The following is a 23928-nucleotide window of genomic DNA, read 5'->3' on the forward strand; positions in this document are numbered from 1 at the left end:
ATCCAAAAGTGGAGTGAAGTGTTAAACCTTAGTCACTGCTGGTTTTAACACACCCAACAAATGAGAAAGTATTTTTTTTCTTTTTTTGAGATGGGAGTCTAGCTCTGTCACCCAGGCTGGAGTGCTGTGGCCAGATCTCAGCTCACTGCAAGCTCCGCCTCCCGGGTTCACGCCATTCTCCTGCCTCAGCCTCCCGGGTAGCTGGGACTACAGGCGCCCGCCACCTCGCCCGGCTAGTTTTTTGTAGTTTTTAGTAGAGACGGGGTTTCACCGTGTTAGCCAGGATGGTCTCGAACTCCTGACCTCGTGATCCGCCCGTCTCGGCCTCCCAAAGTGCTGGGATTACAGGCTTGAGCCACCGCGCCCGGCCAGAGAAAGTATTGTAAAAGATCAACTACAGCTGGGTGCAGTGGTTCACACTCATCATCTCAACACTTCGGGAGGCAGAGATAGGAGTATCACTTGAGCCCACGAGTTTGAGACTCCATCTCAATCAATCAATCAATAAAAAGATCAGCTAGCATGACCAGCCAAGGCCTGATTCAGGGAGGTGATGTCATGAAGTGGGAGTGGGGTGTGGCTGGAATGCTGTTTACACAGACTTCCAGCTGGCTGAGTAGTTTATGCCAAGTAAAAAACCAGTTAGCCTTGGCCTCCCAACTCTTTCCTAAAATTTAGGGGAGAGCGGGTAGATGTATTGCCTTCCTTAACTCTAAAATTGTGGCCAGGCACAGTGGCTCATGCCTGTAATCCCAGCACTTTGGGAGGCTAAGGCAGGCAGATCACCTGGCTTCAAGGGTTCGAGACCAGCCTGGCCAACATGGTGTAACCCAGCCTCTACTAAAAATACAAAAATTAGCCAGGTGTGGTGCCAGGTGCGTGTAATCCCAGCTACTCGGGAGGCTGAGGCAGGAGAATCGCTTGAACCCGAGAGGCAGAGGTTGCAGTGAGTTGACAGTGCACCGCTGCACTCCAGCCTGGGTGACAGAGAGAGGTTCTGGGCCAGGTGCAGTGGCTCACGCCTGTAATCCCAGCACTTTGGGAGGCCGAGGTGGGCGGATCACGAGGTCAGGAGATCGAGACCATCCTGGCTAACACGGTGAAACCCTGTCTCTACTAAAAATACAAAAAATTAGCCAGGCATGGAGGCGGGCACCTGTGGTCCCAGCTACTTGGGAGGCTGAGGCAGGAGAATGGCACGAACCTGGGAGGCGGAGCTTGTGGTAAGTGGAGATGGCACCACTGCACTCCAGCCTGGGTGACAGAGGGAGACCCCCATCTCAAAAAACAAAAAAAGAAAAGAAAAAGAAAAGAAGAGAGAGAGACTGTCTCAAAAATAAAATAAAATACAATAAAACTGCTATGTTATCTGATGGGGAAGGGCTATACTATAGACTTCGGTGATCCAGCTAGGAACGAAGAAGTGGATCCAGGATGGCTTCACAGGCAAAGCTATGTTAAACACAAGAAACAGTATTGGACTTGGTGGTGTAGTGATGAACAGAGAATGAGCCAGTCACTAAGGACTGAAGAGATACTTCATTACCCCAGGGACACTGTCCCCCTCAAAGCACACAATCACTCCGTAACACATACTCTCTAGTGAACACAGGTGGACATGAAAGCATCAGCACTGAAGCTTAAGACAGCAGGGGGAACACAACAGAATGTCCCCAGGGAGAAGGGCTAGGAGACACCACTTAGGCCACTAAAGCATGAGGATTAAGAAGAAGCACATCTCACCGTGCAAGGTCCTCATCAAAAGAGTCCATCCGGACATTGACCTGTGCCTCTCGAGTAATGGAAAAGGAAGACTTCCCTGTGGGAAAATCTTTCACTCCCAGCTTGTCTCGGCTCTCAGAGGTCTTTCTTGGGGGAGGTGATGAGCTTTTCTCCTGGACTGCTTTGTAAGCAGTCACTCGGAAATTCTTCTCAGGCACAAAGCCCCTGTGCCCACCTTCGGTTCTCTTGCCCCGATCCTCCTTTTTGGATCTCTCTGGGAAAGACTCCTCCTCCAGCTCCTCTGTTTTCCTCTGCTTTTCCTTCCCTGGAGGTGCATATACCAGGCCCTCCCATTTGCCTGACTTCTCCTCGTCCTGGTTTTTGTTTGCACCTATGACTTTAGACATATATTTGGGTTCATCATCAAACTCAGACTCCTTCCTTCCCTTAGCTTTGTCCTTATCTTGATCATCCATCTCCTCCTTGTGGAAGTCAGCCATCTTCTTCTCAAAGTCATCTCGGAGCTTATACCTTTTGGGAGACTGACTGCCCCGAAAAGGCTTCTCGGACTCAGTTTTGGGAGCAAAAGAATCAGATTTCATTTTTCCATCACCCAGGCCTGTGTCAGAGAAGCTCCCTTTCTCTTTTATTTTTTCTTTATCGGTATTTGTTTGTTTCTGTTCCTTATCTTTTCCATTCTCTGTCTTCTGCTCTTCTAGATACCTAGTTATAAAAACACAAGAGAGACACACAAGAGGCTTCTTAAGCATCCCTTGCTCTAAAATAGTGCCTTACTGTTTTTGGTTTTGATTCTCTGAAAAAATATGTCTTATGGATTTCAGTATTACCAAAGGACTTTCTATGTGGTTACTTCCTAGTAATTTCTGAAAAACTGCCATTCACAGTTCTATGAACTCGGCAATTAAGAGAAAAATACATGATCCATGGAGTTGTGTCTTACAAAAGCAACCAAAGAGAACAGCAAAAGTTATTTTTAGGATACTAAAAAACAAAAACAAAAACCCACTTACCTGTAATGTGATCTACGGCAAAAAATAACTAAGGTCTTACCCAACCTTCACTCAGTCACTTAAAATCTGCTTTCAGCAAAGTTAACATAGAACACCTTGGACAGTTTTGCTTTTATACAACTCACATTTGGAAATACAAGTCTAAAAAGAGACTTCAAATTTGCTTCAAGTCACCTAGAAGATCTAAATATGAAATATACTGTGAACACAAATAAAAACAAAATACATGTTAATGGGGGAGAGGGTGACAGCAGCGAAAATCATCATTCTCTTTCTTATGGAAAAACAGAGCTCATGCTCAAGTCTTCTAAAGATTCACAGTCCTGGCATGGAACAAAACTTATGCTTTAAAATAGACTTACTTGGGAGCTAGACTATGAGGACCCAAAGGCATAAGAATGATACAGTGAACTTTGGGAACTCAGGGAGAAGGATGGGAGAGGGTAAGGGATTAAAAAACTACACACTGGGTACAGTGTACACTGCTCGGGTGATGGGTGCACCAAAACCTCAGAAATCACCACTAACAAACTTATCCATGTAACCAAATACCACTTATTCCCCCAAAAACCTACTGAAATAAAAATGTAAATAAATAAAACAGACTTACTGAAGCCAAGTACAGATTCAAAACGTCTCATCTGTACCATTAATGCAGAAAGCCTAATAATCAAGTCAAAGTCGTATTAATACAGCCAAGAAGAATCAAGGGATTAAAAAATATGCTAAATATGATAAAAGAAAGAAAAAAGGGAAACCACTTGCTGGGTTAGTCCCTCTTGACCACAACCTGGTCCCAATGCAACTTCCCTGTAACTTCTCTGCCATCCCAATCCATCCAACCATACAAACAAAGATTCATGTTCCAACTCACCGTGTCCCCCAGGGGAGAAAGACGGAAGCACTGCCATGTCCTCTCCTAACACGCAGCCGTGTTGGCTTCTACTGGGACATACACCCACCTTGTGGTTTTAAAACAAGGCCTTCCTGGACTAAGCCTTGGCCTTTCCCATTCTGCCCAGTCTCAACTGGAGGGTATTGAGGGTGCAGCTCTTCACCATGATAGGCTGATGCAGATCGAACATAGTAGATGGTGGGTGCTACAGGGTCTAAGAGCTCCAATGGCCATTCATTTTGGCAAAGACCATACTTTTTTTTGATAGCTGACCCACAAATCTCTACTGTTCTTTGGCTTACATTGGTAGAATCCAAGGCAAATTTTAAATGTGAAAACATCATTGCAGAGTAGTCTAAAGAAAGTTTATGCTGCAATACAAATTCAGGAAGGTAGGAAAGCTAGAGTTAACCTAAAGGTTTCCTTGGGTGATGCTTTTAATGTTTACTAATGAAAAGTCTAGGAAATAGGGATTACCTTTTACCATTAATCAGAGCTCTTAACTTAGATCACATTACAATTAAACTGCCAGCTAGTGAGACAAAAACACAACCAGGCAGGGGAAATGAGACACTTGCCTCTTTGTATAGGCTGCTCCTCCTGAAGCAGCACTCTCCTCCTTCTGAGATGAACCATATGTGGAGCCAGTGGATGGTGGACTTTTACCCACAGGGCTCTTTTTGGATGGACTCAGGGACCCAGAACCATGGTCGAACTGACCTTGGTGTGTCCCAGACTGATACCCAGTACCACTTGGCAGAGCTGAGCCCATCTGGGATGTGCTGGAAAGTGGAGGACTAGGTTTTGGCACGGGGCTAGGACGGGGTGACCGCCGCCTCACCACCACAGACTGGAGGGGGCTTTTGAGAGCTGGGCTTCGCTCCCGAGGACTCAGCTCAGAAACTGCTGAGGCCCGTGATGCAGAACCAGTGCCGTAGGTGGCATCTGGCCATGGCTTCGAGCTCTCAGATGCTTTTGTATCTTGAGAGGTGCCTCCAGAGAATGTCTGATCCTTGGCCTCATCTCCCTGGTTATCCCCGGCAGCCTGAGATGGCCGGCCATCCTTGGAAGAGGACTTTTTCTCCTTTGCAGACTTGCGCTTAGAAGATTCAACTCGGCTATGGTTGGAGGAAGAACGGGAGGATGAGGAGCGCCTTGACCGGTCAGAAGATGACTTATCAGAGTTTCTAGAATGGCTCCTGGACCTTGGTGAAGGGGACCTTCTCTTTGGGGACCGGGATCTTGAACGGCCTCGACGAGGACTGTATGCTTGCCGATAATTCTGCCAATTTGAGCGGTAGTTTCCATAGCCTCCTCGGTTATACTGGCCCCATGGATAAAAGCCTCTGTTGCGCCCACGGAAATAATAGGGCCTTCTATAGCCTCTGTTGTGACCTCGGAAATCCCGATTCTGATATACTCTTGGGTGGTTTCTTTCTCTGTTATGAGCTGGAGAATATGATCTGGAACGAGACCTAGAACTGGAATGGAAAGGAAAGAGACAAATGTTTGAATTTTTGACACAAGTGTTTTTATTCAAGAAAAATCTGTTCTGAAATCCCTGCCCTTATGTGTCACTCACTTTCAGTTTTGTTTTCAAAGCAAGGGCACAAATATTTAATCCCACTACGTATGGCCCTTACTAAGTACAAAAACATGAATAAGAATCATTTGAACAAGTGATGAAACACAGGTCACTTCATATTGCAGCACATTTAAAATGGAGGAGTACTTCTACAGTGACTGAGAAACTATCAACATTTTCTTAAGGTAGTCAACTACACAAAGACCATTTTAATATACCATAATAACAGCTTACAGTTTCATAGGCAAAGGGATTTTAACAGGGCTGCAGGTCATTGGAAATGAGAGAAAAACTGCTAGCTGCGGTACCTAGACAGGTACTCTGACCCCTACCCACACTGTGGCAACACTTCACACCCTATCCTAGTCAGCTCTCCCTCTTGTGCGTGACTAATTTCTTAGATACCACTAAGGCTTGGGATCGTAAAAGTGTAGTTACAATAGGTATACACCAAAGAAAACTTGGAGAATGCATCTGCTCAAAGCTTAAAAGAACTTACTAAAATCACATAAACAAAACATACAATATTGTTTTTTTAAATTAGGGACCTGGAAATGGTCTCACTACTTAGGTCATATTTCTGTGGCTGAGCTACATGATCTTACATAGGTGCCACAAGAGGGCACTATCTGACCATAAGGTACCCAAGGACACATGAAGTTAGCAAAGAGGAACTAAAATACCCCCCACCACCCAGGTGTGCAGAGGGGCTAGTGTTGTGTTCTTCTCCAGTTAACAATATAGAACTCTGGTAGAACACGGTGAATTTCCAGAACCACAGGCACTTGATAGTAACCTAACTTGGTAAAAAAGAAAAACAAAACTGTACATTCCTGAGCATCAGGCTTGTCAACGATGAGGAACTTTGTTTCCATCAAAAAGTCAAAAATTATGTATGTTGGTGTAAAAATCCACTGGGGTTCTTGGATCCACTTTTCCCATCTACTATGATATAGATCATTAACATTAAAAAACTACTCCTAAGCAGCTGGCTAGAAGTAAGTAAAAAACTCTTCAGTTAATCAGCAGACCTTCTCTTATCTGACTGGGAACAGATGCGTTTTTGTTTTTCCAAATAACTCCATTTAACAAATATACCAGTTTTTTTCAGGATTTAACAACTAAACAAAACAGTATTTTTAAGAAGAAAGTACATTCAATTTTATCTAAAGATAAAGTGGGATTGGTTTTCCACTATTTATTGCCCACTGTACTCAGGACTTTTTATCTACACCATGAATAAGAGCAACTGACAAAGATATATCTTACTGCTGGCTGTTATTGTAATTAAGTACAATTAAAAAAAAAAACTTACCTTCCACACTTTTCATTTGAAAACAGTAACAATATAAGAAAAGAAGGGAGAGGCAGATGCAGATTATGAAAGTGAATATGACCCGATTAAAGGGCTATGCTTGAGGTAGGTGATCCACCACCAGCACTAAGGAGGGTTTAATTCATGTTCCCATCCTCATAGGCTACTGCTGCTTCTGTTACCAATAACTAGTGAGGGCCCTGGGCATACTGCATCCAAAACTCGCAGTCATTGCACAGATGCAGGAAAATGAGTCTCTGCAGATTGCAAATGAAGTTATTTAAGAGATGTCACTTAAAAGGATACAGTCTGTGAAATACAAGGAAATAATTTTCTCCAATTCTGTAGAACTCAGCAGTTAGTTAATTTAAAGGCATGGTTTCTCAAACTCTCTGGATAGATACTTTCCTTGCAGGAGAGGGAAAACAAAAGAAAAAACCATGAAACAGATAGGCCAGAAATAAAAACTGAACATCCAGTGGCAAATTTATCTGTTTCTAAAAAACAGAGAAGTCAGACTACAATCAAGTATAAAAGCATACTTTCTAGTGGAGAAATTCCTGCAGAACAAGTCTCTTCTAGGTATATCATAGCATGTTAAAGTATCTTTAGACCTACCCCAGCACATACTGCCTCCCTAAAATATTTTTTCCTCATTTGCCAAGTCAGTGAGCAAGTGCTAAATGATTTGCACAACAAGGAGAAAAGAACTGCCCAGAATTCCAGCTGTCATAAATACTTCAGAGTTGGTTAACATTTTTCAATTCAATTCAATTCAATTTTGTCTCTCAGTTTTGGTTGCATAGAGGCTATGCAACCAAAACTGAATAATTGGTAAATAACTGGTAAATAATTGAACCAATTATTTAGTTTCTTCTACTTACCAGATTAAATTTTAAAAAGGTATCTTTCATAACCAAATGAGCTAAAACTGAGGTTTAAACTCCCTAAATCAAGATTCTGGGTACAGGGTAGGAGTTACTAAGAGTCTTGCTTGTCCCATGGCTTCAAAAGCAATTTCCTGAGGTAGATAAATTTAGGGTTTCCCTTTTCAATATTTATGCATACCTACTTTTTCAGGATGGCTTCTCACAGACTTCATTTAACATCTACCTTGTTTTTGTTAAATGGTAAAAAACAAAACCACCAATCCTTTGTTTAATAGACCCCTTAGAAGTACTATAGGGCTCTGGAAATCATCAAGAGTAAAAGTTTAATCACTGACATCTAAGGTTTATTTTAAATTTCATAATCAATTCATCTAAGACAAAAATTCTAGATACTCATCTGAAATAAACAGCAGGGGTTCCAAGTGTCAAACATGACAAATCATCTCCTTGCTAATATACTTCTGAGAAAGAGAATGAAAATGTACAAAGATTCCCCTTTATTATTTAAATACACCAATATTTCCCAAACTCACATACAGAAACTTGTATCTACTGAAAGCTTCTTATCTGTCCACAAAAGAAAGTTAAAACACTTTTAAAGAATGAAAAATTCAACTCACAACACACACCAAGAGAGGAAAGACGCTGGAGGTTTGGCATCCTATTCCAAGACATAATTAAAATAGGGAAATCCACCTGAAGGTGTGAAAACTGACTGAATTAGGAAATATTGGCAATAAATTCAAAAGAAGTGTTCTTATGTTTAGTGAGATAAAATGATGTTTTCAACAGTGATTTTTAAGAAGTTTTAAGATACATTTACTAATTAGATGCAGCTTATTAGTAATTGGCACACTGTATACAAATGACTCCTGGTTAAGTTTCTAAAAGTTTATTTTAGTGAGTTGAAGCTTCTTTTCCTTGCCATGTTGTTCATATTATTAATCCTCTTAGCTATCCTTTATTTGCGGTGATGCAAATAAACTTTGGTTCAGGCCTTCAAAAATACTTTGGTGAAAAATAATCAGCTATAGAGATTTGAAGCAAGCAGCTCAAATAAAAATAAAACGTTCTTTCTTCCAAAGTGGGTGGGAAATACTATGTGCTGGCAGAGGAAAGGAATCAGGCAATCAGCATGGCAATCAAAGCTGATCTGGATTTGTCATTTAAAGAGACCTGGAATATCTTATAGCCCAACCCTGCACCTCAAGCCAACCCCCCAGTCCATTTGACACTCACAGAGAAAGTCTAACAAAAGATCTTCAAACATCCACATCAACTGATGCAATGATTACCTCAATATACAAAGTCACACCCCCTTACCTCAGCCTGCGCTTCCTTGAACGAGAGAGAGATCGGCTTCGGGACCGAGACTTTGAAAATGAACGAGAACGAGATCTTGATGCAGATCTTGAGCGAGAAGAGCGAGATCCAGACTTGGATTTGTTTGTTTTTGACATCTCTGAAGAGAGGATCACTTTTCAATCACACCTAATGTAAGAAAATGCATTAGAACAAATGAGTGAGTTCCTTTGCAAATGTGGACCTCTGGACATTTTAAAAACACCTTTCTTTTAATCTGGGCAACATAATAAGACCCCACATCTACAAAAAAAAAATTTTTTTTAAATTAGTCATAGTAGTGCGTACCTGTAGTACTAGCTATTTGAGAGGCTAAGACAGGAGGGAGTGCAAAGTTACAGCAAGCTGTGATCACACCAATGCACTGTAGCTCTGGAGGAAAGAGCAATACCATATCTCCCAAAAAAAAAAAAAAAAAAGTGGCTGAGCATGGTGGCTCACGCCTATAATCCCAGGGCATTGGGAGGCCAAGGCAGGAGGACTGTTTGAGTCCAGGTGTTTAAGACTAGCCTGGGCAACATAGCAATATCCTGTGTCTACAGAGTAAAAAAAAAAATTTTTTTTTTTTTTTGAGATGGAGTTTTGCTTTTGTTGTCCAGGCTGGAGTACAATGGCTCGATCTCAGCTCACTGCAATCTCCGCCTCTCGGGTTCAAGCAATTCTCCTGCCCCAGCCTCCCAAGTAGCTGGGATTACAACCATGTGCCACCATGCCCAGCTAATCTTTTTGTATTTTTAGTAGAGGCAGGGTTTCTCCTTGTTGGTAAGGCTGGTCTTGAACTACCGACCTCAGGTGATCCGCCCGGCTCAGCCTCCCAAAGTGCTGGGATTATAGGCGTGAGCCACCGCACCTGGCCTACAAAGTAAAAATTTTTTAAATTAGCTGGATGTGGTGGTAAGGGCCTGTAGTCTTAGCTACTCTAGAGACTAAGGTGGGAATGGCCTGAGGCCAGGATTTTGAGACCAGCCTAACCAACAAAGGAAGATTCCCCCACCTCTACAAAAAAACAACTTGTTTAAATAAAATAAACTTTAAAAACAGAAAGTAACATTAAAAAACAGATGAAATGACTGATTTTTAAAGAACCCTTAATTTGTTCCAGCTCTTTATTAGACAAGAATCAGTAGGGCGCAGTGGCTCACGCCTGTAATCCCAGCACTTTGGGAGGCTGAGGTGGGCTGATCACCTGAGGTCAGGAGTTCGAGACCAGCGTGGCCAACATGGTGAAACCCCATCTCTACTAAAAATACCACAAATCAGCAGGGCGTACTGGCGGGCGGCTGTAATCCCAGCTACTCAGGAGGCTGAGACAGGAGAATCGCTTGAACCCAGGAGGTGGACATTGCAGTGTGCCGAGATCATACCACTGCACTCCAGCCTAGGTGACAAGAGCGAAACTACATCTCAAAAAAAAAAAAAAAAAGTTAACTTTCAGGGTCATTTTCTCACCAAGAAACAAATTCTCTTTTTCCTTTTCTCCCCGTCCAGGAAAGAAGAGCACCTCTAAGTTGCCCTGAGAAGTTAACGCCTGGTCTACAAGGTACACTTCTCCTTTATACTCTATTAGTGCCTTGGACATCTTCCCAGCAGTAAAAACTCTAAGTGCTAAAGTACATGTCCACCAAAGACAGTAAGAGTAAGGAATCTGTCAAAGATCACAAAGCTAATTAATAGCCAAACCAGGCCAAAACTCCAGGGCCTTTTCTATCACAGTTCGCTGCCTAGCAAGATTCTGCCAAGTAATGTCACCTCTTGTCTATGAAGGGAAAATAATAATCAAATATTTCTCCCCTCCTACCTCTCAGAATTTGAAGATCTCAGCTCAAAAGCTATCTCCTCAGAGGTTCACCCTGACCACCCAATCAAAAATAGCCACCCAGTCATTCTCTATGTCCAGCACATATCTTATTTGTTTCTTCAGAGCAAAACTCAGTATGTAAACTATCTTGTTTACTTGCTATTCTGTCTTTAATTAGAATGTAAGCTCTATATCAACAGAAACCTCATCTTTCTTATTTAGTGCTGTATACCCAACACCCAGAATAGCAAATGCTTAACCAGTGTTTTTATTAATTCAATTTATCCTTGAGGAGGGCTTTTTTTTTTTTTTTTTTTTGAGACGGAGTCTCACTCTGTTGCCCGGGCTGGAGTGCAGTGGCCGGATCTCAGCTCACTGCAAGCTCTGCCTCCCGGGTTTATGCCATTCTCCTGCCTCAGCCTCCCGAGTAGCTGGGACTATAGGCGCCCGCCACCTCGCCCGGCTAGTTTTTTGTATTTTTTAGTAGAGACGGGGTTTCACCATATTAGCCAGGATGGTCTCGATCTCCTGACCTCGTGATCCGTCCGTCTCGGCCTCCCAAAGTGCTGGGATTACAGGCTTGAGCCACCGCGCCCGGCCGAGGAGGGCATTTTTAATCCCATTTTACAGATAAGAATTTTGAGGCATAGAGAGGGTAATTAATTTGCCCAAGGTCATACTGCCAAAATCCAAACCACAATTGGCTCGCTTATTCACTCATTCATTCAGACGGAGTCTCCCTATGTTGCCCAGGCTGGTCTCAAACTTCTAAGCTCAATGGATCCTCCTGCCCCAGCCTCCCAAAGTGCTTGGATTACACGCGTGAGCCACCCCACCGAGCCTCACTGTTGGCACATTTAACCGCTACGTTACATTGCCTGTCTGCTAGAGCAGTGTCTGGCATACAAGGGGTACTAACGAACTTGTGGAACCAATGAATGCCAAGTGTCCACCCTTACCAAGTTTACAATCTGGTAAAGGTGACAAGATACAGATAAACTGAACGGTGGTATTTATTTCTGTTATATTTGAATAAAATACTTGAATTTCAAGAACTGTCCGAAAGACAAAAAAATGCCTAGGAAGCTGCTATATAGCTCCAGCTCACTGGGGAAACAACCAAAATCTTAGAGACATAATTTAGAGGAGGACTGAGAAACCAACAGGAAGTCAGAGACAAAAGGTGATGAGTAAAAGACTGCTAGATGAGGATGCCAAGAACCCACAGTTTAAATCCTGCCAAAAAGATCACACTGTTGCAAACTCTAGCAAGGTCAAAGATATTTCAATTTGGAGCTATTTTTGGCAGTAGTGTCACCACATGAAGTAAGAATGAAGGAGTAAGTTACTCAGGAGTGGGAGGTGGAGGTGTAAACAAACAATTTACAATGAGAATATTAAAAATAAAAATACATTTTTTCAGTTGGTCTTAAGCATTATTTTGGGGTTCTCTGGGTTCACTCTTGCCAAATGGAGACCTTTATTTCTGTCACAAGTTCAGGGATATCTATCTATGTCTGCCTAGTAAGAGACTGTCTAACATTCTATTTTAACTTGGGTCAGAAATAAAAATCCATCTAGATGACTTACACAACAGGTGGATATTATCAGACTTTAAAAGAATAAAAAAGGGCAACAAGTTAGTAGAAAAGGACACTCAATTCAACACTCAGAAACCAGAAAACTAAGAAGCTAATTTTCATTAAGATGAAGAAAAGCTGCCATATAAATACAAACAGAGACAAACTTAACAATTCTGCACATATTAAGCTTACTAGAACTGACAAAAGTGCAGTCAAGAGCTGCAATATCATGACGCCCCCCGACCCCCATTCCCGGAGCTTCCTCTTTAATGTGAACTGCAACTAATTATTTTATTTACGAATTTATTTTATTTTTATTTATTTTTTGAGACAGAGTTTTGCTTTTATTGCCCAGGCTAGAGTGCAATGGCACAATCTCAGCTTATTGCAACTTCTGCCACCTGGGTTCAAGTGATTCTCCTGCCTCAGCCTCCCAAGTAGCTGGAATTACAGGCGCCCGCCACCACACCTGGCTAATGTTTTGTATTTTTAGTAGAGATGGGGTTTCACTGTGTTCGCCAGAATGGTTTCAATCTCCTGACCTCGTGATCTGCCCGCCTTGGCCTCCCAAAGTGCTGGGATTACAGGCGTGAGCCACTGCGCACGGCGCAAGGACAGAATTTCCAATAGCCTTTTGAAATGATTTCAGCTATAATTCTGTCACTAGGAGAAAGAATTTATTTTCTTTCTTTTTTTTTTTTTTTTGAGACGGAGTCTCGTCGCCCGGGCTGAAGTGCAGTGGCTGGATCTCAGCTCACTGCCAGCTCCACCTCCGGGTTTACGCCATTCTCCTGCCTCAGCCTCCCAAGTAGCTGGGACTACAGGCTACAGGCGCCTGCCACCTCGCCCGGCTAGCTTTTTGTATTTTTTAGTAGAGACGGGGTTTCACCGTGTTAGCCAGGATGGTCTCCATCTCCTGACCTCGTGATCCGCCCGTCTCGGCCTCCCAAAGTGCTGGGATTACAGGCTTGAGCCACCGCGCCCAGCCAGAATTTATTTTCAAACTATTCTGCAGAGCCACTTGAGAGGGTAGCACAAACCCATCATCCTTTTCAGAAGCCCAAGTCTTCTTGACTCAAACCGCTTGTCCAATTATCAAGCAGATCAATGGTCCTTGAAAACAGATGCGTTTTACTTAAAACACAACTGTGTTTAAAAAAATTTATCCTTGGCCGGGCGCGGTGGCTGAAGCCTGTAATCCCAGCACTTTGGGAGGCCGAGACGGACGGATCACGAGGTCAGGAGATCGAGACCATCCTGGCTAACACCGTGAAACCCCATCTCTCCTAAAAAATACAAAAAACTAGCCAGGCGAGGTGGCGGGCGCCTGTAGTCCCAGCTTCTCTGGAGGCTGAGGCAGGAGAATGGCGTAAACCCGGGAGGCGGAGCTTGCAGTGAGCTGAGATCCGGCCACTGCACTCCAGCCTGGGCGATAGAGCAAGACTCCGTCTCAAAAAAAAAAAAAAAAAAAATTTATCCTTACATTTATGGTCAAAACCCGATTGATGCCTGGTGGAGTGACTCACGCCTGTGATCTTAGTCCTTTGGGAGATCGAGGCAGGAACATCACCTGGGGTCAGGATTTGAGACCAGCCTGGCAAACGTGGCAAAACCCCGTCTCTACTAAATATACAAAAATTAGCCAAGCGTGGTGGCAGGCACCTGTAATCCCAGTTACTCGGGAAGCTGAGGCAGGGAGAATTACTTGAATCCAGGAGGGGGAAGTTGCAGTGAGCCAAGATCACGCCAGTGCACTCCAGCCTGGGCGACAGGGCAGGACTCCATCTCCCAAAAAAAAAAAAGGGGGGCGGGGGGGGGGGCACAGTGGCTCATGACTGTAATCCCATTCAGCACTTGGAGAGGCCACCGAGGCAGGTGGATCACCTGAGGTCAGGAGGGCGAGACCAGCGTAGCCAACATGGTGAAACCCCCTCTCTACTAAAAAAAAAAAAATATACAAAAATTAGCTGGGTGTGGTGGCGGGAATCTGTAATCCCAGATACTTGGGAGGCTGAGGCAGGAGAATCGCTTGAACCTGTGGGGCGGAGATGGCAGTGAGCCTAGATCGCGCCACTGCACTCCAGCTTGGACAACAAAAGCCAAACTCCATCTCAAAAAATAAGAAGAAGAAGAAGAAGAAGAATTATTATTATTATTATTATTTAAAAATCCAATTGACCATAAATACAAAAACTCATTTGGTTTTTCACCGTTATCAAAAACCAACTGACCATAAATTTATAAAGCCAGGCATGGTGGTGCATGCCCACAGTCGCAGCTACTTGGGAGACTGAGGCAGGAGGAATGCTTGAGCCCAGGAGGTTGAAGATGCAGTGAGCCATTTTTGTGCCACTGCACTCCAGCCTGGGAGACAAAGCACGTATCTGTCTCCAAAATAAAACATAAATAAATAAATGTGAGCCAGGCGTGGTGGCTCACACTTGTAATCCCAGCACTTTGGGAGGCTGAAGCGGGTGGATCACTTGAGGTCAGGAGTTTGAGACCAGCCTAACCAACATGGTGAAACCCTATCTCTACTGAATATACAAAAAGCAGCCAGGTGTGGTGGCAGCCGCCTGTACACCACTGCACTCCAGCCTGGGTGACAGAGCGGAATCCATCTCAAAAAAAACAAATAAATTAAATAAATAAAATAAATACGAGGCTGGGTGCGGTGGCTCACGCCTGTAATCCCAGCACTTCCTGGGAGGCCAAGGTGGATACAAGTCCCTTGTTAGATGTATGACTTGCAAATATTTTCTCCCATTTTGTAGGTTTTCTTGTTTTCTTTTCACTTTCTTTTTTTTATGTTTTTTGAGACGGAGTCTCCCTCTATTTCCCAGGCTGGAGTGCAGTGGCATGATCTGGGCTCATTGCAACCTCCACCTCCCGGGTTCAAGTGATTCTCCTGCCTCAGCCTCCCGAGTAGCTGGGATTACAGAGGTGCAACACCACACCCAGCTCATTTTTGTATTTTTAATAGAGACGGGGTTTCACCATGTTGATCAGGCTGGTCTCGAACTCCTGACCTCAGGTGATCTGCCTGTCTCAGCCTCCCAAAGTGCTGGAATTACAGGCATGAGCCACCATGCCCAGCTTTACACTTTCTTGATGCTGTCCTTTGAAACACATTTTGTTTTTTACTCTGATGAACTCTATTTTTCTTTTGTTGCTTGTACTTTGTGTGTCATGTCTAAGCAGGTTTTGTCTAACCCAAGGTCACAGATTTACTCCTAGGTTTTCTTGTAAGAGTTTTCTAGTTTTAGCTCTATGTAGGTCTATGATCCATCATGATTTAATTTTTATGAATGGTGTAAAGTAAGGGTCCAACTTTATTTATTTATTTAGAGACAGGGTTTCACTCTGTCGTTCAGGCTGGAGTATAGTAGTGCAATCTCAACTCACTGCAGCCTCAACCTCCTAGGCTCAAGTGATCCACCCAACCCAGTCTCCTGAGTAGCAGGGACTACAGGCATGTGCCACCATGCCTGGCTAATACTTGTATTTTGTAGAGACGGGGTCTCCCCATGTTGTCCAGACTGGTCTCAAACTCTTGGGCTCAAGCAATCCACCCATCTCGGCCTCCCAAAGTGTTGGGATTACAGGCGTGAGCCACCACACCTAGTCCAACTTGATTGTTGTGCATATGGCTATCTAGATGTCCTAGCACCACTTGTTGAAAAGACTATTCTTATGCCGTTGCACTCCAGCCTGGGCAATAAGAGTGAAACTCCATCTCAAAGGGGGAAAAAAAAAGACTAGTCTTTCCCCACTGAATTGTCCTGGTACCCTTGTCAAAAACCAATTAATTGGCCCCACGCAATGGCTCAAGCCTGTAATCTCAGCACTTTGGGAGGCCGAGGTGGGTGGATCAGGAGGTCAAGAAATTGAGACCAGCCTGGCCAATATGATGAAACCTCGTCTCTACTAAGAATACAAAAATTAGTTGGGCGTGGTGGTGCGTGCCTGTAGTCCCAGCTACTCAGGAGGCTGAGGTAGGAGAATCACTTGAACCTGGGAGGTGAAGGTTGCAGTGAGCCGAGATCACGCCATTGCACTCCAGCCTGGGTGACAAGAGCGAAACTCCATCTCAAAAAAAAAAAAAAAAAAGCCCAATTAATTATAAATGTAAGGATTCATTTCCGAACTCTCAATTTTACTCTACTGACTTGTCTCTCCTTATGTCAATACCACAGTCTTAATTACTGTAGCTACATTTTAAAATCAAAAAATGTGAATCCTCCAACTTTTCTCTTTTTCAAAAGAGTTTTGGCTATTCTGGGTACATGTCCATATGAATTTAGAATCAGCATGCCAATTTCTGCAAAAAGACCATCTGGATTTTTGACAGAGTGTGTGCTGAATCTGTAGATCAATTTGGAGAATACTGCCATCTTAACAGTAGTAAATCTTCCAATTCCATGAACATGAAATGTGCTTTCCACAATGTTTCACAGTTTTCTGAATATAAGTTTTACACTGGCCTTTGTTAAATTTATTCCTATATTATTTTGATGCAACTGGAAATGAAATTACAATTCATTTTCACTTGTTAACAGCTTCATTTTCTTATTGTTCATTGCTACTGTATAGAAATACAGCTCATTTTGTGTGTGTGTATATATATATACACACACTGTCTTTTTACTTTTTTTGACATGGAGTCTTGCTCTGTTGCCCAGGCTGGAGTGCAGTGGCCTGATCTTGACACTGCAGCCTCCACCTCCCGGGTTCAGGCAATTCTCCTGCCTCAGCCTCCCCAGTAGCTGGGATCACAGGTGCACACCACCACACCCAGCTAATTTTTTTGTATTTTTAATAGAGATGGGGTTTTGCTATGTTGGCCAGGCCTGACCTCAAATGATCTGCCACTTCGGCCTCCCAAAGTGCTGGGATTACAAGTATGAGCCACCACGCCTGGCCTCATTTTTGTATATTGATCTTGTACCTACAACCTTGCTAAATTCATTTATTAGCTCTAATTGGTTTTTAGTAGAATCCTTAGGTTTTTCTATTTAATATTATACCATCTGCAAAAAGAGATGATTTTACTTCTTCTTTACCAATTTAAATGCCTCGTGTTTCATTTTCTTGCCTTATTGCTCTGGCTGGAATGTCTACTACACAATGGTAAATAAAATGGTGACAGTGGACAACCTTGTCTTGGTCTTGTTCCTCATCTTAAGGAGAAAGTGTTCAGTCTTGCACCTTTAAGTATGATGTTAGCCGTAAATTTTTCATAGATGCCCTTTATCATATTGACGAAATTCCCTTCTACTTTGTTGACTATTTTTATAATGAGAAGGTGTGGGACTTTATTGAGATGTCTACTGAGATTTTCTCATCTTAAAAGAATGGGGAAAGTTCCTGAGAACTGACCCCATGTGAGCCTGCACTCCTTATCCCTCAACCAGACCTCAGGACGAAATCTCTGCTGAGAAGATAGCATGCTTTCCCAGATTAGATAATGCTACATTTGATGACTGTTAGGTAACACAAAAGAGTTAACTAAATGAGTTTAACAATTCAGGATACCAAACCCAGGAGGCTACAAAAAGAACCAGAGACCACATCTGATTTGTTCTCCATTTCATCTTCAGTGCTTTGCATTGAGCCACAGAGTGGACACTTTGTACTTGCTAAATGAGTAAACACACTCACACTTCCTCTTCAATCTCAATTCTCTTCACCACATAAGGAACAATAATTTTAAAAATCAGTTTATCAAATATTAACAATAGAGCCAAGGAATAAAGTTATGCATGTATCACAGCTCTGCTAACCTAGAAACTGAGATCATTCTCATCCCTTCCACACCTTATTCAAAGGCACAGAAGACCAAACTGATCTTGTTAGGGAGACACACTTCATTTACTAGTGTCACGTTTCAACAAAACTTCACTGCCAACATCCAGTCAAGAGAGCCACGCTTTCAACAGTCATTAAAGGGAAGAAGTAGGACATTCTTAGTGAACAAGCCATAAACTTATAGAGATAAGACAGACAAAAATACCAAGAAAGAAATACCACTACCCATAAAGCGTTTGAGACAAAGCAGTGGGCCTGACTTGTGTTCTGAATGCCTCTGGATAGTTATGGGAGGAAAGCTGAGCTCAAGTGAAATATGAAACATGTTTACTATTTTACTCTTTTCCCTGGAGATCATCCTCTCCTGAGTAAAACAGACACAGAAACAGAATAGAGGGCAGCTGTGGTATCTCTAGAGTAACGCTCTGCCAAGGCTTCATACTCCACCCCACCCCTGAAGAAATCAAATCAGAGACCCCTTTATGACATGTACTCTGCTATTAAGTGGCTCTCAAGTTACTAAGTAAGGTAAGTCAGTAAATACTAATTTCAATTCTAAGGTCTTAAATTTATAGAAAACAAAAATCCACATGTGCACTGGGTACTCTCCTAAAAAGTGGGGGTGATGTCTCTCTGGAGAGAATGGTTATTTTACTGTTTAAAAATTTGAAAGATATAGGCTGGGTGTGGTGACTCAAACCTGAAATCCCAGCACTTTGGGAGACTAAGGAGGCTTGCTTTTCAATCCAGAAGTTCAAGGCCAGCCTGGACAACATGGCAAGACCCTGTCTCTACAAAAAAATAAAATATAAAAAAATTATCCAGGGCCAGATGCAGTGGCTCATGCCTGTAACCCCAGCACTCTGGGAGGCCAAAGGGGGTGAATTACTTGAGGTCAGGAGTTCCAGAACAGCCTGGCCAACATGGTAAAACCCTGTGTCTATTAAAAATACAAAAATGAGGCCAGGCACGGTGGCTCACGCCTGTAATCCCAGCACTTTGGGAAGCCGAGGCAGGCGGATCACCGGAGGTCGGGAGTTTGAGACCAACCTGACCAACATGGAGAAACCCTGTCTCTACTAAAAATACAAAAATTAGCCGGATGCGGTGCTATGCGTCTGTGATCCCAACTACTAGGGAGGCTGAGGCAGAATTGCTTCAGCTTGGGAGGTGGAGGTTGCAGTGAGCCGAGATCACACTACACTCCAGCCTGTGCGACAGAAAGAGACTCCATCTCAAAAAAAAAAAAAAAAAAAGACAAGAAAAAGCCTGGGCGTGGTGGCTCATGCCTGTAATCCCAGCACTCTGGGAGGCCAGGGCAGGCAAGATCACGAGGTCAGGAGTTTGAGACTAGCCTAACCAACATGGTGAAACCCCATCTCCACTAAAAATACAAAAATTAGCCGGGTGTGTTGGTGCGTGCCTGTAATCCCAGCTACTCAGGAGGCTGAGGCAGGAGAATCGCTTGAACTCGGGAGGAGGAGGTTGTAGGGAGCCAAGCTTATACCACTGCGTTCCAGCCTGGACAACAAAATGAGACTATATCTGGGGGGGGGGGGGGGGGTTTGCTTGTGTTATTAAAACAAAATTATTCTGGAATTTGGTACTCAAATTCTTAAAACTTTAAATACTGAATTCTGTGGAATTTGGTAGAACTTACTTTAAAAATATGAAATCCAGGCCAGGTGCAGTGGCTCAAGCCTGTAATCCCAGCACTTTGGGAGGCCGAGACGGGCGGATCAGGAAGCCGAGACGGGAGGTCAGGAGATCGAGACCATCCTAGCTAACACGGTGAAACCCTGTCTCTACTAAAAAAATACAAAAAAACTAGCCGGGCGAGGTGGCGGACGCCTGTAGTCCCAGCTACTCGGGAGGCTGAGCTTGCAGTGAGCCGAGATCCAACCACTGCGCTCCAGCCTGGGCGACAGAACAAGACTCCGCCTCAGAAAAAAAAAAAAAAATGAAATCTGTAGGTACAGATGTACGTATAAGACATATCTACAGAAAGACATACAGCAAACTCTTATCAGTGGTTATCTCTGCAGAGCAGAAAGAAGCTAACAGGAAAGGAACAGAAGGAGGAGGAGGAACAGGAAAGGAACAGAACAGGAGAAGGAGGGAGATGAGACGCGAAAAAAGGACAGGAGCACTTGCTTCTTAATTTTTCTAGGCAGAGATTTCTCCCCCATTATTCTAAAAAAAAAAAAAGCATTCCATGAATTGTGTAGATTATTCTATTTTTAATATGAAATCAAACATCTACCTGCTTTTTTTTCTGATATTAAAAAAACCTGGCCAGGCGCAGTGGCTCACACCTGTAATCTCAGCACTTTGGGAGGTCGAGGTGAGCGGATCACCTGAGGTCGCGAGTTCGAGACTAGCTTGACCAACGTGGAGAAACCCCGTCTCTACTAAAAATAAAAAATTTGCTAGGCATGGTGGTGCATGCCTGTAATCTCAGCTACTCAGGAGGCTGAGGCAAGAGAATCGCTTGAACCCAGGAGGCAGAGGTTGCAGTGAGCTGAGATTACGCCATTGCACTCCAGCCTGGGCAACAAGAGCAAAACTCTGTCTCAAACAACAAAAAACAAACAAACAAACAAACAAAAACTAAATAAATAGAACTGTATTTAAAGTCCATGTCCATTTTGGAAATCTTCTCATAGTAAAACTACTTTGTCTTTTCATGACGTTAAAGGTTTAAAAGGGCCTGTCTTATAGCTGCGGAAGCGCGCGTGCGCGTGTCAGGGTCTCACTCTGTTGTTCAGACTGGAGTGCAGTGGCTCGATTATAACTCACTGCAGCCTCAACCTCCCTGGCTGGCTCAACCGATCCTCCCACCTCAGCCTCCTGAGTAGCTGGGACTACCGGCACGTGCTACTACAGCTGGTTAACTTTTTGTATTTTTGTAGAGACAGGGTCTCGCCGTGTTGCCCAAGCTGGTTTCAAACTCCTGGACTCAAGCAATCCTCCCTCCTCAGCTTTCCAAATTGCTAGGATTACAGGCATGAGCCAACGTGCCCAGCCTGATGTTTATTTTATTATTATAGAAGTATTGATTCAAACACACACAAAAGTAGAAAGAACAGTATAGGGAACCCAAGTGTTTCCATTATCCAGCTTCAAACATTATCAATACTCTACAGGCAAACTGTATTCCTGGTCAAAATCCTAACAAGTGTGGATAGATAGAGCCAGTTTCTGCAGCTCCTTTCCTGTATTTTCCTCCTTAAAAAAGATGTTCTTTATTTAAAAAAAGAGACATGCAGCCTTGCATAGTGGCTCACACCTGTAATCCCAGCACTTTGGGAGGCTGAGGGGGTAGGACTGCTTGAGCCCCGGATTTCGAACCAGCCTGGGCAACACAGTGAGACCCTGTCTTTACAAAGGATTTAAAATAAATAAATAAATTATCTGGGCATGATGGTGAGCTCCTGTAGTCCCAGCTACCTGGGAGGCTGAGGTAGGAGGATGGCTTGGGCCCAGGTCCAGGCTGCAGTGAGCAATCATTGCTCCACTGCACAAGAGCCTGGGTTATGTGCTTTTCCACGTGCGTGCTCTGCAAATACATCTAAAAAGAGAATCATTTACAGCAAATAACATTCTGATTCAAACTCAAACACATCTAAAGCTAGCTCCAAAGTACAAACTTAAACTCTCTCCCAATTGCAGGACTTGAAGTAGTCAAAATGTCATTCCCAGTGGAGGCTGTTCCATCAACTTGTTTTTTTACATGAGAATACTTCATAACCACTGAGAAAATTATCATGAGAGGGGAGAAAATACATAATAAATTACTCTTTTTCATTAGCAACCCCAAAAGGCTACAGCTTCTAACTCTATGGTGTCCAAAATCCACTGTAAAAAACGTGAGCACACTTCAACTGTTTGTTTGGCATCTGGGTAACCAGTGGAACCAGCTTGGCAAATTTCACCAAAAAAAAAAAAAAAAAAAACCAGCAAAAAGACTCCTGTATGTTCAGAAACCAGAGGGTTAAGGGATGCCAGTGAAGTCCATGCCCTCAGGAGAAACAATACTTGGTCCTTAGTTCTTGTCAAGATAACTGCCGAGACAAAACACCCAATTCTGTGTATTGTTTTCTCCAGATTAAAAAACTAACTTGGCTGGGCACGGTGGCTCACACCTGTAATCCCAGCACTTTTGGAGTCCGAGGCAGGTGGATCACCTAAGGCCAGGAGTTTGAGGCCACCCTGGCCAACATGGTGAAACCACATCTCTACTAAAAATACAAAAATTAGCCAGGTGTGGTGGCGGGCACCTGTAGTCCCAGCTACTTGGGAGGCTGAGGCAGGAGAATTGCCTGAACCTGGGAGGTGGAGCTTGCAGTGAGCTGAGAATGCACCACTGCACTCCCGCCTGGGTGACAGATAAAGGGAGACTCCATCTCGGAAAAAAAAAAAAAAAAAATTTAACTCATTTTGCACACACGGATTACTTTTCTTTTTTTTTTTTTTTTTTGAGACGGAGTCTCGCTCTGTCGCCTAGGCTGGAGTGCAGTGGCGCGATCTCAGCTCACTGCAACCTCCGCCTCCCAGGTTCACACCATTCTCCTAGCTCAGCCTCCCGAGTAGGTGGGACTACAGGCACCCGCCACCGCGTCTGGCTAATTTTTTTTATTTTTAGTAGAGACGGGGTTTCGTCCTGTTAGCCAGCATGGTCTCAATCTCCTGACCCCGTGATCTGCCTGCCTCAGCCTCCCAAAGTGCTGGGATTACAGGCGTGAGCCACCGCGTCCGGCCACGGATTACTTTTCTAAGTAGCTATTAAGAAGTTTCTCTCCTGGGCACAGTGGTTTGTGTCTATGGTCCCACATACTATGAGGCTGAGACCAGGAGTATTGCTTGAGCCCAGGAGTTCAAGGCGGCAGTGAGCTACCATTGTCTCATTGCACTCCAGCCTGGGCAACAGAGCAAGATGGGTCTATCCTTAAAAACAAAACAGTTTCCCCAAAAATAACCTCTGAAGTACTTTAAAATACAGCAATTAAGGAATGGCAAGCCTGGCATAACACTGCCAATGTAACAAATACTGGACCAGCTCTTATCCATAGAGGTTCAATTCCAAGCCCTCCAAAATGTCCAAAATGTCGATCTCTGTTCTTCCTTTTCTAGTCTAATATTTCTTTTTTTTTTTTTTTTGAGACAGAGTCTCGCTCTGTCGCCCGGGCGGGAGTGCAGTGGCCGGATCTCAGCTCACCGCAAGCTCCGCCTCCCGGGTTTACACCATTCTCCTAGCTCAGCCTCCCGAGTAGCTGGGACTACAGGCGCCCGCCACCTCGCCCGGCTAATTTTTTGTATTTTTTAGTAGAGACGGGGTTTCACCGAGTTAGCCAGGATGGTCTCGATCTCCTGACCTCGTGATCCGCCCGTCTCGGCCTCCCAAAGTGCTGGGATTACAGGCTTGAGCCACCGTGCCCGGCCCTAGTCTAATATTTCTTTGGATGATAAAAAAAGTACACTGAGTCATCTGTTTCTCACAAAATTCATACTAAACTGTATAGAAAAAAAAGATGCTGACCTTTTTTCTGTCATCTTCAATGCAAGAAAATGGGTAAGAAAAGGGTAATTCCTTTCTTTTGAGACAGAGTCTCGCACTGTTGCTCAGGCTAGAGCACAGTGACACACGATCTCGGCTCACTATAACCTTCACCTCTTGGGTTCAAGTGATTCTCATGCCTCAGCCTCCTGAGTAGCTGGGATTACAGCCGTGTGCTACCACACCCAGCTAATTCTTGTATTTTCAGTAGAGATGGGGTTTCACCATATTGGCCAGGCTGGTCTTGAACTCCTGGCCTCAAGTGATCCACCTGCCTTGGCCCCCCAAAGTGCTGGGATTACAGGAGTGAGTCACCATGCCTGGCCTAGGGTAATTCCTTTCTAACAGTACTGCTATTCACTTTGGATGTTTTGGATTCCCA

The 23928-nt window shown here is 43.7% G+C and overlaps 1 protein-coding gene across 2 annotated transcripts in view; it reads right to left on the minus strand.

The window, feature by feature from the left end:
- The window catches only part of THRAP3 (thyroid hormone receptor associated protein 3), a 49808-nt gene that overhangs the window by 14567 nt on the left and 11313 nt on the right, over positions 1-23928 (minus strand). For both annotated transcript variants that reach the window (XM_026455700.1, XM_026455699.1), the window contains exons 2-4: positions 8762-8929; positions 4227-5129; positions 1744-2445 (exon numbers count right to left, since the gene is read on the minus strand). In XM_026455700.1, the coding sequence (XP_026311485.1) occupies positions 1744-2445; positions 4227-5129; positions 8762-8898 (1742 nt within the window). In that variant the 5' untranslated portion in view covers positions 8899-8929. The remainder of the gene's footprint in view (positions 1-1743; positions 2446-4226; positions 5130-8761; positions 8930-23928) is intronic.

The sequence above is a fragment of the Piliocolobus tephrosceles genome, chromosome 1 (genome assembly GCF_002776525.5).
Source record: "Piliocolobus tephrosceles isolate RC106 chromosome 1, ASM277652v3, whole genome shotgun sequence".
Taxonomy (NCBI): Eukaryota; Metazoa; Chordata; class Mammalia; order Primates; family Cercopithecidae; genus Piliocolobus; species Piliocolobus tephrosceles.